Source organism: Balaenoptera borealis, assembly GCF_965194805.1.
Source record: "Balaenoptera borealis genome assembly, chromosome: 3".
Taxonomy (NCBI): Eukaryota; Metazoa; Chordata; class Mammalia; order Artiodactyla; family Balaenopteridae; genus Balaenoptera; species Balaenoptera borealis.
In genome coordinates, this window is record NC_138866.1 from 104355523 (window position 1) to 104368903 (window position 13381).

The 13381-nt window shown below is 42.6% G+C and overlaps 1 protein-coding gene and 1 long non-coding RNA gene across 6 annotated transcripts in view; one reads left to right on the forward strand and one right to left on the reverse strand.

The window, feature by feature from the left end:
• The first annotated feature begins 943 nt into the window (after positions 1-943).
• The window catches only part of LOC309626839, a 35026-nt gene continuing 22588 nt past the window's right edge, over positions 944-13381 (forward strand). The window contains exons 1-2 of one of the 3 annotated variants that reach the window (XR_014243422.1): positions 944-4603; positions 7763-7817. This is a non-coding gene — a long non-coding RNA (uncharacterized lncRNA). Of the gene's footprint in view, positions 4604-7760; positions 7818-13381 lie in introns of those variants that run through there. The other 2 variants (XR_014243423.1, XR_014243424.1) reach the window with 2 other exon arrangements.
• NEDD4 (NEDD4 E3 ubiquitin protein ligase) overlaps positions 7144-13381 on the reverse strand; it is a 146432-nt gene continuing 140194 nt past the window's right edge. For all 3 annotated transcript variants that reach the window (XM_082388004.1, XM_082388003.1, XM_082388005.1), the window contains 2 exons: positions 10402-10474; positions 7144-9728 (listed from right to left, as the gene is read on the reverse strand). In XM_082388004.1, the coding sequence (XP_082244130.1) occupies positions 9626-9728; positions 10402-10474 (176 nt within the window). In that variant the 3' untranslated portion in view covers positions 7144-9625. The remainder of the gene's footprint in view (positions 9729-10401; positions 10475-13381) is intronic.

Below are 13381 nucleotides of genomic sequence, written 5' to 3' on the forward strand. Positions count from 1 at the left end.
CCCCGCCCGGGCCGCTTCTCCCGGACTCAGATCCATTTCAGGTCAACAGCCCAGAAGGACACGGCCAGACTGTGAATATCGGCCTCTTCGGACCCCAGCCTCCCGTTTCAGGGCTTTTCCACCCCAAGCGAGGTGTCCCTTTTCCTAACCTCTATCACTACTGAACAGGCCTTACCTTAGTCACTTATACTTTACTACGAACACATTTGGGTTCAGGAAACATTTGTCCTTTGTATTATAATTCAATCTTTTAAGTATGGAAGTGAAAGGTCTTAGGTGCTATTAAAATAATTTCAGCCGTCAGCAAATAGGTGCGGGGAGGCTGGGGGAGGCACATCCAATTGCCCTGGAATCTCACCCCTCCCGCAGGGGAGGCCAGTCCCGAGAGGGAACTGAATGTACGCATTTGGGGGCGCTTCGGGGTCACTTGCGTCATGGGGCACAAGGGTAGAGGGGAGGGCTTTCTCCCTCCCTTCAGGGCCGCCGTCTTACCTGCTCTCCGTCCTGGAGCTGCCATGGCCTCTGCAGGTCGCCGCTGTGACCCCACGGCCCGCTCACGGGTCCCTCCCGCTCCTCGGGCGCTCCTTCCTCTCCCCGGACACCTCCCGCGTGTCTGGGAGCCCGTGCTCACTGCGGCGCCCTCCTCAGGCCCGCCCGGCCTGTTTCAGCTTCTCTCCCGCCCACGCTTCCCCCGGGGGCGTCCCAGGTTGTTCCCATCAGCGATGATACCCGCAGGTGCCGGGGCTCCAGGGACGAGGACTGGGCGGGGCCTCGGGTGGAAGCGGGCGAAGTGAAATGGGGCCTGGCTCGGGGGACAATTGGGAGCCCAGGTCATCAACCGGCGTCAGGCTCAGGTGCCCGCATGTGCGCGGAGGTGGGGAAGGTCTGCACCAAGTGGAGAAAACTGTTGGCATTAATTACAGGTCCTGGAATACCTAATAAAGAGCAAAGAAAAACCTAAAAGCATTGGTTTTGGCTGGAAATACACTACCAATTGTATTGTTTATAAACGTCCCCCAATCGCCACTTGTTCTATTAAATACAAAGTATAATAAAATTAACTTATCAGAAGTGATGTTTGATAATTTGGATCAGCTTTCTTAGTTGGCGGCCCATGTAATACAATCCCCTCATGGGCTCACAACTATTTGCTGACAACCTCCAAATCTTCACCCACCTTTAGATCCACAGCTGCCTATCAGAAGCCTCCCCTCTGATGTCACCCCGTGGAAAGTCCACAGTCCTTTCTGTTTCGGCGGCGGCGGTGTCAACACCAGCACCCATCCAGGTGCCCCCATCTGGGTGTCAGGGTAGGTGTCAGCCCAGACTCCTGTCTTCGCCCCTCTTGCTCCCCCCTGCCCAACAGCTGCACCTCTCTCCATATGACATCTCAACCCTGGCTTCGGACGCGCTACCATTTCTCACCTTCGTCCTTGGAACACTCTCCACGTTAGCACCTGCCCCCAGACCTGCTACCCTTAAATAGGCAGAACGAGCTTTCTAAAGTTCATACCAAAGCATACACTTTTTGGCATGTAACTCTTGAATAGCTTCCCCATTGTTGATGAGATTCCTCAGCATGGAACATAAGTCCTTTCATGATCAAACCCCTACTTTTCCCCCAGCCCAATATAATCTCTGTTATTTCACCCGCTGGGAGTAACTCATAATTATCTCTGGTGGGTCTCTTGTTTTACTTCACTCTTTCTTTTTCATGGGCCACACGCACTGCTGAAAATGAGAGGGCTGGTTCCAGTTCAAAGCCTTTCGCAGGTCTGAGCGCTCAGCCAGAAGTTCTGCATCTGTAGTCTATTAGCTCTCCTGATCGCATTTTGTTATTCTCCTTGCAGCAGAAAAAACAAACAGCTGTGTCTCCCACAGTCTCTGCCTTCCTCCCAACATCGAAGAGGCTCTCCCCCAGGTGACCCCCTGCGACCCCGTGGAGTTCCTTCCTCTGCGGTGGCCTTACCCTCCCAGTTGTCCAGTCTTATCGCCACCCTCCTGTTTCTGGCAGTTTCTGATAAATCGCCCCATTCCCCATCCCCCTCGCCCTGTTCTGTGACGATCTTCCAAGGTCCTAGATCCGGCGCTTCACACTGGATGCTGGTTGCCAGCAATTCCCACATGTTTGCTTCTGCCCGCATTATATGACGTTCAACGTGGGACACCTTCAGCATCACTGGCTGGGGCAACCTCAGCTCTAAGGAGGAGGGTTGCAGGTGTGATTTGGGGATTTGGCTTATCTCCCCATAATCTGCATTAGATCTCTCCCAAGCCATCCCTAGCAAACAGAATCCGTGTGGAGACAGTGTGTTCACAGTGCAAAGATAGCTCCCCTTGCAACCAGACTGCCAACCTTAAGCTCCTAAAAGTAAAATTTGGAATCACCACAGATCGGCTCTCTGCCATGTTGCTTAGTTTTTGACATTGGGCTCTCTTGGAGAAATTTCTTCCAAGACTCTGGAGTTGCCTGGGGGAAGCAAGCTAATTTTGCACCTTCCCAGGTTAGCCACTCAGAGCTGCTTCTTCATTCCCTTGTGTGGTGTCTAAGCATGACCCAGGCCCATTGATCCCAGTGCTGTCCAATATGTAGCGCCAGCCCCCTGTGGCTATTTGAAATGTGGCCGCTCTGAACTGAGATGTGCTGGAAGCATAAAATACACACTGCATATTGAAGACAGCATCAGATAATGAAAAACATCATTAACAATTTTACATTAATTACATGTTGAAATGTTAAATTTCAGATATACTTCATTAAATACAACATTATTACTACTAAATTCATTTCTCTCTTTTTACTCTTTAAAATGTGCTACTAGAAAATTTAAAATTACATGTCACCTGCATTATATTTCTGTTGGACAATGGCTGGACTAGACCTTGGCTCAGTCTTAAATGTCTTAATATACCTTCCAAAGGCTTGCAGTATGTGCTATGTGTTCCTTCTTCCCCACCCCTGGCAATGCTTAAATGAGTAATTAGATGTTTTGATGATAAACCCCAAATTCCTATCCACATTGTCCCCAGATGGCAATGGGGGAAAGTATGTAAACTGACTCATAGGGGCAACCACAGATATTCAGAGTTCTGGTAGTAACTGAGTTAACAGAGCTTTCTTTTTTTCCCTTCTCACACTTCTTTTGAAGATGTAGACAAGGATAAAACATTACTGAATTCCTTGTAGCTTAAAACCACACAACATCAACATTTATCCACAAGCATTACAACATTACAACACATAGCAATACTGAAAAAGCAAAGCTAGTTGGCTACTCTCCCTTCATCATTGAGCATTTGGTCATCCCATTGGAGCTATTTCATTGTCTTCAAGTCTGGAAGTTTATCCTTGGGCTAATAATGCACAGTGACTGAATATTAACCATGTCATTGATCTGGATCGTGTTTTCAAATCTAGCATCCATGAAAATCCTGTTTGTTTAAACAGATTATCCTTAGCTCACTGTGTTCATTACCTCTTACTGATTGGAGAGAATATGCTTGAGTTTCTCATGTATAAAATATATGTGTTAAAGAAAAACAACTCTTAGGAAGGTATGGGGTTTGCCTTGATAGTAATTATTTTTCATAAGAGAACTTAAATCAGGATCTCAACAATGAATTGAGCATCCTCAACAGCCTACAGTTATGGCTTTAATCTCTGGTTACCTTCCCAAGGAGAACACCCTGCTCCAGAGCTGCGTGCTCGCTCAGGGCCTCCAGAGGCCCTCCCCGCCCCTCCCCTTCTCTCTGGAGACTGAGAGCCAGCAAATGATCAGCAACTCCGGGCTGTGAATGGCTTTCTTTGCTTTCGGCTCTGTTTTGATTTGCACTCACGTCATTATCCTGAACATAACTTCATTGGAAGGAATACCAATCTTCAAACAAATAAAAAGAGCAGAGATGATCTAGTTCTCTTTCTAAAATAAGGGAGCTTCTAAGGATGAGTTGAATCTAATTTCAGGCCAATTCAACCTTGATGCCACTGAGAAAACCACAAACCTGAGTAGTGATTCGTGAATTCACAGCTGCTGAAGATGAATCCACCGGCTGATAGTACCATTCATTTATCAGGCTTTTCATTGGCAAAGAATGGAACCCTGAACCACGAAATATAAAATTAGATACATTTAAGTGTTTTTTCAAGCCGCATCTCCATAACCCTTTGCCACCCTTTACTTTTAGGTTGTGTGGGAAGTGGAATTTCTACAAATGGCCCAAAAGCTCAAGGTCCCAATACCTGCAATCCATGAATGTGATAAGATCTCACTCCCACGACTGTGTTATGCCTACAGCACAGTCAACTTCAAAAGGGGAGATGACAGAGGTGGGACTGATCAAGTGAGCCTTGGAAAGTGAGAATTTTCTCCACCTGGTGGCAGAAGAGGATGGCAAAAGGAGGCATCAGGAAGGTTCTAAGCATGAAAAGGATTCCACACACCATTGCTGGCCTGAAGATGGAGCGGCCAAGTGATGAGAAATGTATGTGGCGTGTAGAAGCTTAGAGTGGTCCCCAGATGACAGCCAGCAAGAAAATGGGGACCTCAGAACTCTAGCCACAAGGAACTGGATTCTGTCAACAACTGAAGAATCACTGAAGCAGGTAAGAGTTTGGTTGGTTGACACCTTGGTTTTGGCCTGTGAGGCCCTAAATAGAGAAGCCAGCTGAGCCCATGTGGATTTCTTTTTTTTTTAATTTTTAAATTAATTTTATTCAAGTAGAGTTGATTTACAATGTTCTGTTAATTACTGCTAAACAGCAAAGTGATTCAGTTATACATATACATACACTCTTTTTCACATTGTTTTCCATTATGATTCATCATAGGATATTGAATATAGTTCCCTGTGCTATACAGTAGGACCTTGTTGTTTATCCATTCTATATATAATAGTTTGCATCTGCTAATCCCAAATTCCCAATCCATCCCTCCCCCACCTACCCCTTGGCAACCACAAGTCTGTTCTCTATGTCTGTGAGTCTGTTTCTGTTTCGTAGATAAGTCCATTTGTGTCATATTTTAGATTCCATGTGGAGTTACTGACTGACTGAACTGTGAGATGATAAATGGGTGTTGATTTGAGCTGCTAGCTTTGTGGTCATTTGTTATGCAGCAATAGAAAATGAATACACCTTGGTAATTTGCTGATTGGATTCTATAGCTTTCTTTTTTTTGTTGTTGTGGTTCATAATCCACTGAGTTTATATGCTGTGTGGCCTCAGGTGAATTACTTGTCCTTTTTGAGCCTATAAAACCTGCCTCACTGAGTTTTTATGAAGATTAAATGGGACCCACGTAAAGTGTTTACTGCAGACCCTGGTGCTATGCAGGATCTCAGTCAAGCTCCTTCTCTGCATGTGTATTTTCACAGTTCCCATCATCCCCCTAAACACAGGGCTTCCTGCATATTACTGCACAGGGCCAGGGACGCTGTAGGTGCTCGATACATGTGCACTGGGTCTATACACAAACAATACTCATATTGTATTTATGTGTTGGAAAATGAACATATTAAAAATGTATACAAAGAAGTCCCTGTTTTCAAGCTGCCCAAGTTTGTAGGCGAGAATTATGTAAACAAAGCATAGCAATACGATCCCATTCATGCTACTAGGTACCAAATGCTAGGCCACAGCACCCTTCCACTGCTCCAACAGGAGGAGTGATTTTGCAAGTGGACATAAGCAGGTGCAGAGAAGTTTTCAGTGATTAGGGACTGGAGGGAGGCCTGGTTTGGGTGGAGGGCAGGGTGCCTGAGTGGGGTATGATGGAAGGTGGAACTCATGCATTAAGCTGGGGACAGACTGCATTTCACGCCAACGGGTTTGGGCTTCTTCCTTCTGGCTCTGGGGAGCTTTCAGAGCGTTTTTGGCGGAGTAACCTGATCAGATTTGTATATGAGAAAGGAAACACTGGTGTGGGATGGAGGGACTGCATAGGATGGATTGCAGAAGGAGAGACTGGCAGAACCGAAACAGGCCGCTAATTTACCGATATTCTTTAACGCTCAAGAAAAATACACACAAATCTACTGAAGCCCACTATTCAGAGTGAGGTCCTGCGATTCTAACACTTAGTATAATATCCTTTATAAAAAGGAATGTGCCTGCCCTGCTGGACAGCAAAGCAAGGACTTCTTGTACGGGGAGGCACGGTGCCGGCTAGCTACTGCCGGAGCTGGTGAGCACTGGAAGGGTGGAAGTGGGGAAAGCAGGTGTCTGGACCCCACAGATTACAACTACAGTCTGGATTTTGGCAGAAACAGGGCTGGAACAGCACCTTCCTAGGGCTGACTGGGGGTGAGGGTGTTGGATTCCCTTCTAACTGGGAAACTTCCAGGAGTTCAGAGGAAGGATGAAAAGATACTTACTTCTGAAGTAACACTTGGGAAATCCTTTTCACATAGAAACAATGTTATAAATAGGTTCCATGGCTGGCCTCTGGAATGAACAACAGCAGGTCTGAAATCCAGTCCATTTGTAACTTTATTATTATATCGTCTTCTGGATAATTTACTAACAACCAGATTTTGGGAACAGGACCTGTTTGTAAAATGGAGATTCTCTGTGGTTAAGAGCTTATAATCATGCTAGGTAACCTGCTATAAATTCAAGGTTGTCTTGAGAATTCCACGTGTTGCTGCAGAGAATTAGATCAGGAGCTATTGGCCAAGAATAATAGCTTGGAAACATTTCTATTTGAAAATGAATCACAGTTTCTGTTTTTACTAGAATAGAACTTTATTTGTGGCATCAAGATTTTAAAAAATGGTTTTATATTTTAAAGTATGCAATAAATTTTGATACATTAATCTTGATATCTTTTTCCCATATGAGAAGATTTTAAAAAACAATGTCAAGTGGCTTATAATCCAAACGAATTGTTTAACTTGATAATTCTCTGGAATAATTTCAGCATTATAAATAAAAAATGAAAACAAATAACCATTTAAATTAGGATGAAATGCATTTGTAGCACAATTTTATGTCTGTTAAAATTTGTTTGATTACAGAGAAAATAATAGGCTAAAACTATGTGCTTATAATTCTAAAAAAAACCCGACGTCCTTGCTTTACATAAATGACCCTATTTACTTCCAGCCGTAGAATGCATTTGAGAAACTTTGCTATCTGGGATGAGGGGCTGTGTTGCTTGATACAGGTTCCTTTTGGACCATCAGTGCACACCTGGGAGATGATGGTCTGTGGCTGGGGGCTGGTGGGAGTGTCTGATCTCTTTAACACCCTGTTTTATCTGAGTCACAGAATCATCCAAGTGAATGAGTCGGACGAAAAGCAAGCTTTATATTTTCTCAGGCTCTGATATCTGCTGTATTTCACAGAAGTGATATTTAAACAGTCATGTGGTAAAATCTTGTTTTAACAAAAATAGTTTTCACATTCAGTTCTACATAATGAGAACATTCCAAAATGCATTGGCCCATATTAATATTACTTTGCTCATGTGGAGAAAATGAATTCTGATGGTAAGATCCATGTACAGATAAACATGCATATGTATATCTGTATATATTCAATATCAGAGATGTTCCTACTTCCTTGTCTGTCAGCAGTCATTTTATTTTTAAATGAAGAGATTTTTCTTTGGGAGTGTAGTTCGTGTTCACACCTGATTTGACAAAATCTGATGGTCAGCACAAAGCACCTCCTGATCGTATGATACTTTACAAAGCATCTTTCTGGAATTTACGATAATCTTACATGACAATGAGAGTGCGCATGATTATTTTCCTTTGACAGGTGAAGAACCAGGAGCCCAGAGAGGTGAAGTATGCTGCTTCAGTTTAAACATTTGGTAAGTGATAAAATTAGGGCTACACCTGGTGGTCTCCCCTGAATGCTAGTTAGCAAGGTGAAGATAAGACACAGGGTACACAGATCTGTGAATTACTCTCCCTAAGCTGAGTTGCTGATGTGCTGTTTGGAAAGTGGTTTTGCCTCTGTCACATGGGAGATCCCTACCAGGTGCTGAATGGTACCCATTGTGTTCGACCCCAACAAACTTTAACCAAGAGCCAGATGCACTTCTTACAACTCTCAGAATATGCATATATATATATATATATATATATGTATGTATTTAAGAAGATTAATAACATATATTTACAATTACCCCTAAATCACAAAGATACCATATTGAGAAATAGCTTTATCTTTTTGCAAGAGCATTTTCTATATAATCATTCCAATGTAGGTATAAAATATATAAATACAGTCTTGGCGCACTTATGTTTGCAGGTGCACTGGAACACTTTCCCTTTTGCCTTATTCTGCTCACCCCGACTTTTGATTGTTTGAAAATTCCTTTACACATCTCTAAGTTCCTTGAGGATGGGGACTCAGCTAGATCTCTTTGAAGCTGACAACCTTTACCCCAGGGCCTAGACAGAGCTATGCACCTCGCAGGCATTCAGTAAACCTTCACTGAATGCATGCACAGGATTTTTATGTACTTCAGTTTGGCTAAAGTCGGAGTCTATCTGTAGCATTTTGCCTAAAGAGTTTTGGATTTATAGCAAAACATTTTCATAGTAAACAGGTTTTTAAAAAAGCATAAGAAATAGGGTAATTTAATACAAATTATGCATTATAACTATTCTTTGGTTATTTTTAACAAATTATTTGGTTTTTTTTGACTAAAGTGAAATACTAAAAATATAAAAATGCAACTGCAGAGATTAGCTTAATCTGTAAACATAATAAACCCTGTAAACATATATTTACTACATAATTGTGCAAGAGTAAAGAATGACTAGTAAAGGCAAGTGTTATACATTTAACTTAGTTCTTCAAGGCTTATTTAGGAATACTGCTTTGTCAAGCTTTAGTTTGAAGAAGGAATTCTTTTAACTAAACTAACACAGTAAAGAGTGATGATTCTACCAATGAACCATAAGGATGTACAGGCAAGAGGGAGGCGTTAATACCTTTAACCCTTCGCAAATTTGAATTTGCTTCACGTCTTATGAACCACCTTGCTTAGTAAAACCACATATTAACAAAAGCCAAATGCTTTTTAAAACGAAGAAGTAAACAGCTTTTTGCAAGTGAATCAGTTGACTAAAAATATAGGTAACATACTTTCTAAGATTTTTCCAAAAATCTGGGCAGTAACGTGCAGTAGGCAGGTCTACAAAATAATAACTAGCTGCAGGCAGCACTGAGTATATTGTAGTGTACTCAATATTAAAGTTTTTTTCCCCAATTTCAGTTTCCTTCTCAAAAAGCATCAAACTTTTCACACATGACACTTATCACAAATATTTCACAGTTATAATTTCAGTAGTTTAAGAAACTGCCTGGCAAATACTGTAAAAGAGGTAAATGTCAAGGACAAAACTCACGATTTCAGGCACACAGGACTTATATCCTAGAGGGTGAACTCAAGGTAGAACAAAACAACTGCGTAAAAGCAACACCTTATATAAGTGAATGAAATAATGGAAAAGTTGTCATACTACTTCTTCTAATTCTTTGACGTGATTTTCTCCAATATCTGGGAAGCATCAATGGCCAAGGGTTAGTAGTTCCCTGGAAAATTTTAAGTCAAGATTTTGCTTATAAAAAAGCGGGAGTAAAACACCATAGATTGTTACTTGTAATCTAATCAACGCCATCAAAACCCTGAGTGTTCTCAATGGCCATCTGAAGTTTATCCCATAATTCTTCAAATGACTCATACGGTGGCAAGTCCAAGCGATTAAAGCTGAAAGAACAGAGAGGGGCTGGTTATTGCAGACACTGACAAAGCGAGTTCCCAGGGCAAACTATTCATGGTGCAGCTATGCGTGCTATGTTTCAACCACACGAAAAGACCTTTTCTCCTCAGGGAGAAGGAATGTCTAGGATTGGACTCTAGGTGTGGACTCTCCCCATGAATTCTTGGTGGTGACCTCTCACCTCCACCCTGATCTCCAAATGTCTGGGCTCCTGTCATTTGAACCTTCAAAACGGAGTGTTCTAGTCCTTCTTGGGATGGCTCATCATTCATGTGATGGAAGCAGGATATGGTCAACAGTTTACCTTTTTTGGGCTGTACCGTGTGGCATCTGTTCCCTGACCAGGGATCGAACCCGTGCCCCCTGCAGTGGAAGCACTGAATCTTAACCACTGGACCGCCAGGGAAGTCCCCTGGTCAAAAGTTTAGATGGGTCTCTCCAATGTTCAGCTACCTGGTCTTCAGGCCTGCCCAGTAAAGAAACAGCTGTTCCTGGGTTGGTGTCGCTGTCTCCCGGTCCTCCTCCTCCTCTCCTCTCCCCCCTCCCCCTCCATATCTGCCACCAACACAGCACAGAGGGAACTAGACCTTCCGTACCCAGACTGTTAGAGGACCTTCTGTCTCTGAGGACTTGTTCTCTAGGGTCAGAGAAACTGCTTACCACGTATGAGCTCTTGGCAGCTTCTCAGGGGTGCCCCACTGCTCAACTGTAAATGACTGTGGTCCGTTTGAGCCTACAAGGAAGAAGAGTTGCTTTGGTTTCAATTAGTCTTACAGGAATTTCTGGGCATTTCACAACTCACTTTTGCTAATGCAGAACTTAAACACACAGAGAACATCTAGTTTCTTTAAACTCAAAAGAAATAATGTTGTCCTGGGCCTGATGACTTTACTGTCCAGCCATGAAACGAGGACTCCTCCTCTATCAGTGCATTTGGGACCACAGTATCACTCTGCCCTGGGGTAGGGGGTGGGGGTTGTGTGTCTGACGGGGCTTTTGCTGTTTCCTAGCCCTGCATTTCCATATACCGCCTCTGTCATAGGTACACAGAAAATGTGCGTTTTTGAGTCCCACTGAAAACAGCTTTTTCTGATTATTTTTTCTCTATTGCTTTATTTTTTTTTGTAGTGAGATTATATAATGAAAGATGTAAAAATCACCTGAAATTCCACCATTAAATCTGAGTAAACATCCTATCATGAATCTTTTTGTGCATGTGCATCTATATAGGATTTTATGTGCATGGGATCATGTTATACATGCTACATTTTCCTCTTATTAATGCACATTCTTAGAAACTTTTTTTTTTCCTTTGGAGTTTTTGCTTAGTTCTTCCTCCTCCAATTCTCAACATCCTCCAACCTCCCAGGTCATCAATGCTGACAACACGATGAGACACCTTCCATACTTCTCTCCATGTCTTAGACTCATATCCAAATATGTGTGTGTGAGGATAATTGTCAGAAGCAGCACTAAAAATACCTAAATTTTCCAAATTACTCTTTTCTCAAAAAGCATTGCTTTTCACACATTACCCATCACAATTATCCATACAGTTAAAATTTCAGTACTTTTGTCACTGTGTTTTCCATAGCATGGAATCATATTTCCCTTCCTCTTGATTCTCTCACCTAAACAATCCATCTGGAAAACTTCCTGTAAGTCAACCAATATCAATGTAACATACTTTTGCGTGGAAGTTCGCACTTGGCTTCCCGGGGCACCCCTTTCCCCTTCGCGAGTAGAGCCTGGGTACAGAATGTCACCATCCTTTGCCTGATTTCACCAAACAAGACTTCTGACAGGTCTCCCATCATCTAGCTTTCTCCTGGCTTCAGTCCATCTTCTCCAGGATGACCCAGGATCTTGGTGCTCTGGCCAGGTGTCAGGCCTGAGCCTCTGAGGTGGGAGAGCCGAGTTCAGGACATTGGTCCACAAGAGACCTCCCGGCCCCTCGTAATATCAATTGGTGAGAGCTCTCCCAGAGATCTCTATCTCAACACTAAGACCCAGCTCCCCTCAACAACCAGCAAGCTCCAGTGCTGGACACCCCAAGCCAAACAACTAGCAAGACAGGAACACAACCCCACCCATTACCAGAGAGGCTGCCTAAAATCATAATAAGTTCACAGACACCCCAAAACACACCACTGGATGTGGTCCTGCCCACCAGAAAGACAAGATCCAGCCTCATCCATCAGAACACAGGCACCAGTCCCCTCCACCAGGAAGCCTACACAACCCACTGAACCAACCTTACCCACTGGGGTCAGACACCAAAAACAATGGGAACTATGAACCTGCAGCCTGTGAACCCCAAACACAGTAAGTTAAGCAAAATGAGAAGACAGAGAAATACACAGCAGATGAAGGAGCAAGGTAAAAACCCACCAGACCAAACAAATGAAGAGGAAATAGGCATCTACCCGAAAAAGAATTCAGAGTAATAAAAGTAAAGATGATCCAAAATCTTGGGAATAGAATGGAGAAAATACAAGAAACGTTTAACAAGGACCTAGAAGAACTAAAGAGCAAACAAACAATGATGAACAACACAATAAATGAAATTAAAAATTCTCTAGAAGGAATCAATAGCAGAATAACTGAGGTAGAAGAAAGGATAAGTGACCTGGAAGATAAAATAGTGGAAATAACTACCGCAGAGCAGAATAAAGAAAGAAGAATGAAAAGAATTGAGGACAGTCTCAGAGACCTCTGGGACAACATTAAACGCACCAACATTCGAAATATAGGGGTCACAGAAGAAGAAGAGAAAAAGAAAGGGACTGAGAAAGTATTTGAAGAGATTATAGTTGAAAACTTCACTAATATGGGAAAGGAAATACTCAGTCAAGTCCAGGAAGTGCAGAGAGTCCCATACAGGATAAATCCAAGGAGAAACACACCAAGACACATATTAATCAAACTATTAAAAATTAAACACAAAGAAAAAATATTAAAACCAGCAAGGGAAAAGCAACAAATAACATACAGGGGAATCCCCATAAGGTTAACAGCTGATCCTTCAGCAGACACTCTGCAAGCCAGAAGGGTGTGGCAGGACATATTTAAAGTGATGAAAGGGAAAAGCCTACAACCAAGATTACTCTACCCAGCAAGGATCTCATTCAGATTCGAAGGAGAAATTAAAACCTTTACAGACAAGCAAAAGCTAAGAGAATTCAGCACTACCAAACCAGCTCTACAACAAATGCTAAAGGAACTTCTCTAGGCAGGAAACACAAGAGAAGGAAAAGACCTACAATGACAAACCCAAAACAATTAAGAAAATGGTAACAGGAACATACATATCAATAATTACCTTAAATGTAAATGAATTAAATGCTCCAACCAAAAGACAAAGACTGGCTGAATGGATACAAAAACAAGACCCGTATAGATGCTGCTTACAAGAGACCCACTTCAGACCTAGGGACACATACAGACTGACAGTGAGGGGATGGAAAAAGATATTTCATGCAAATGGAAATCAAAAGAAAGCTGGAGTAGCAATTCTCATATCAGATAGAATAGACTTTAAAATAAAGACTATTACAAGAGACAAAGAAGGACAATACATAATGATCAAGGGATCAACCCAAGAAGATGATACAACAATTGTAAATATTTATGCACCCAA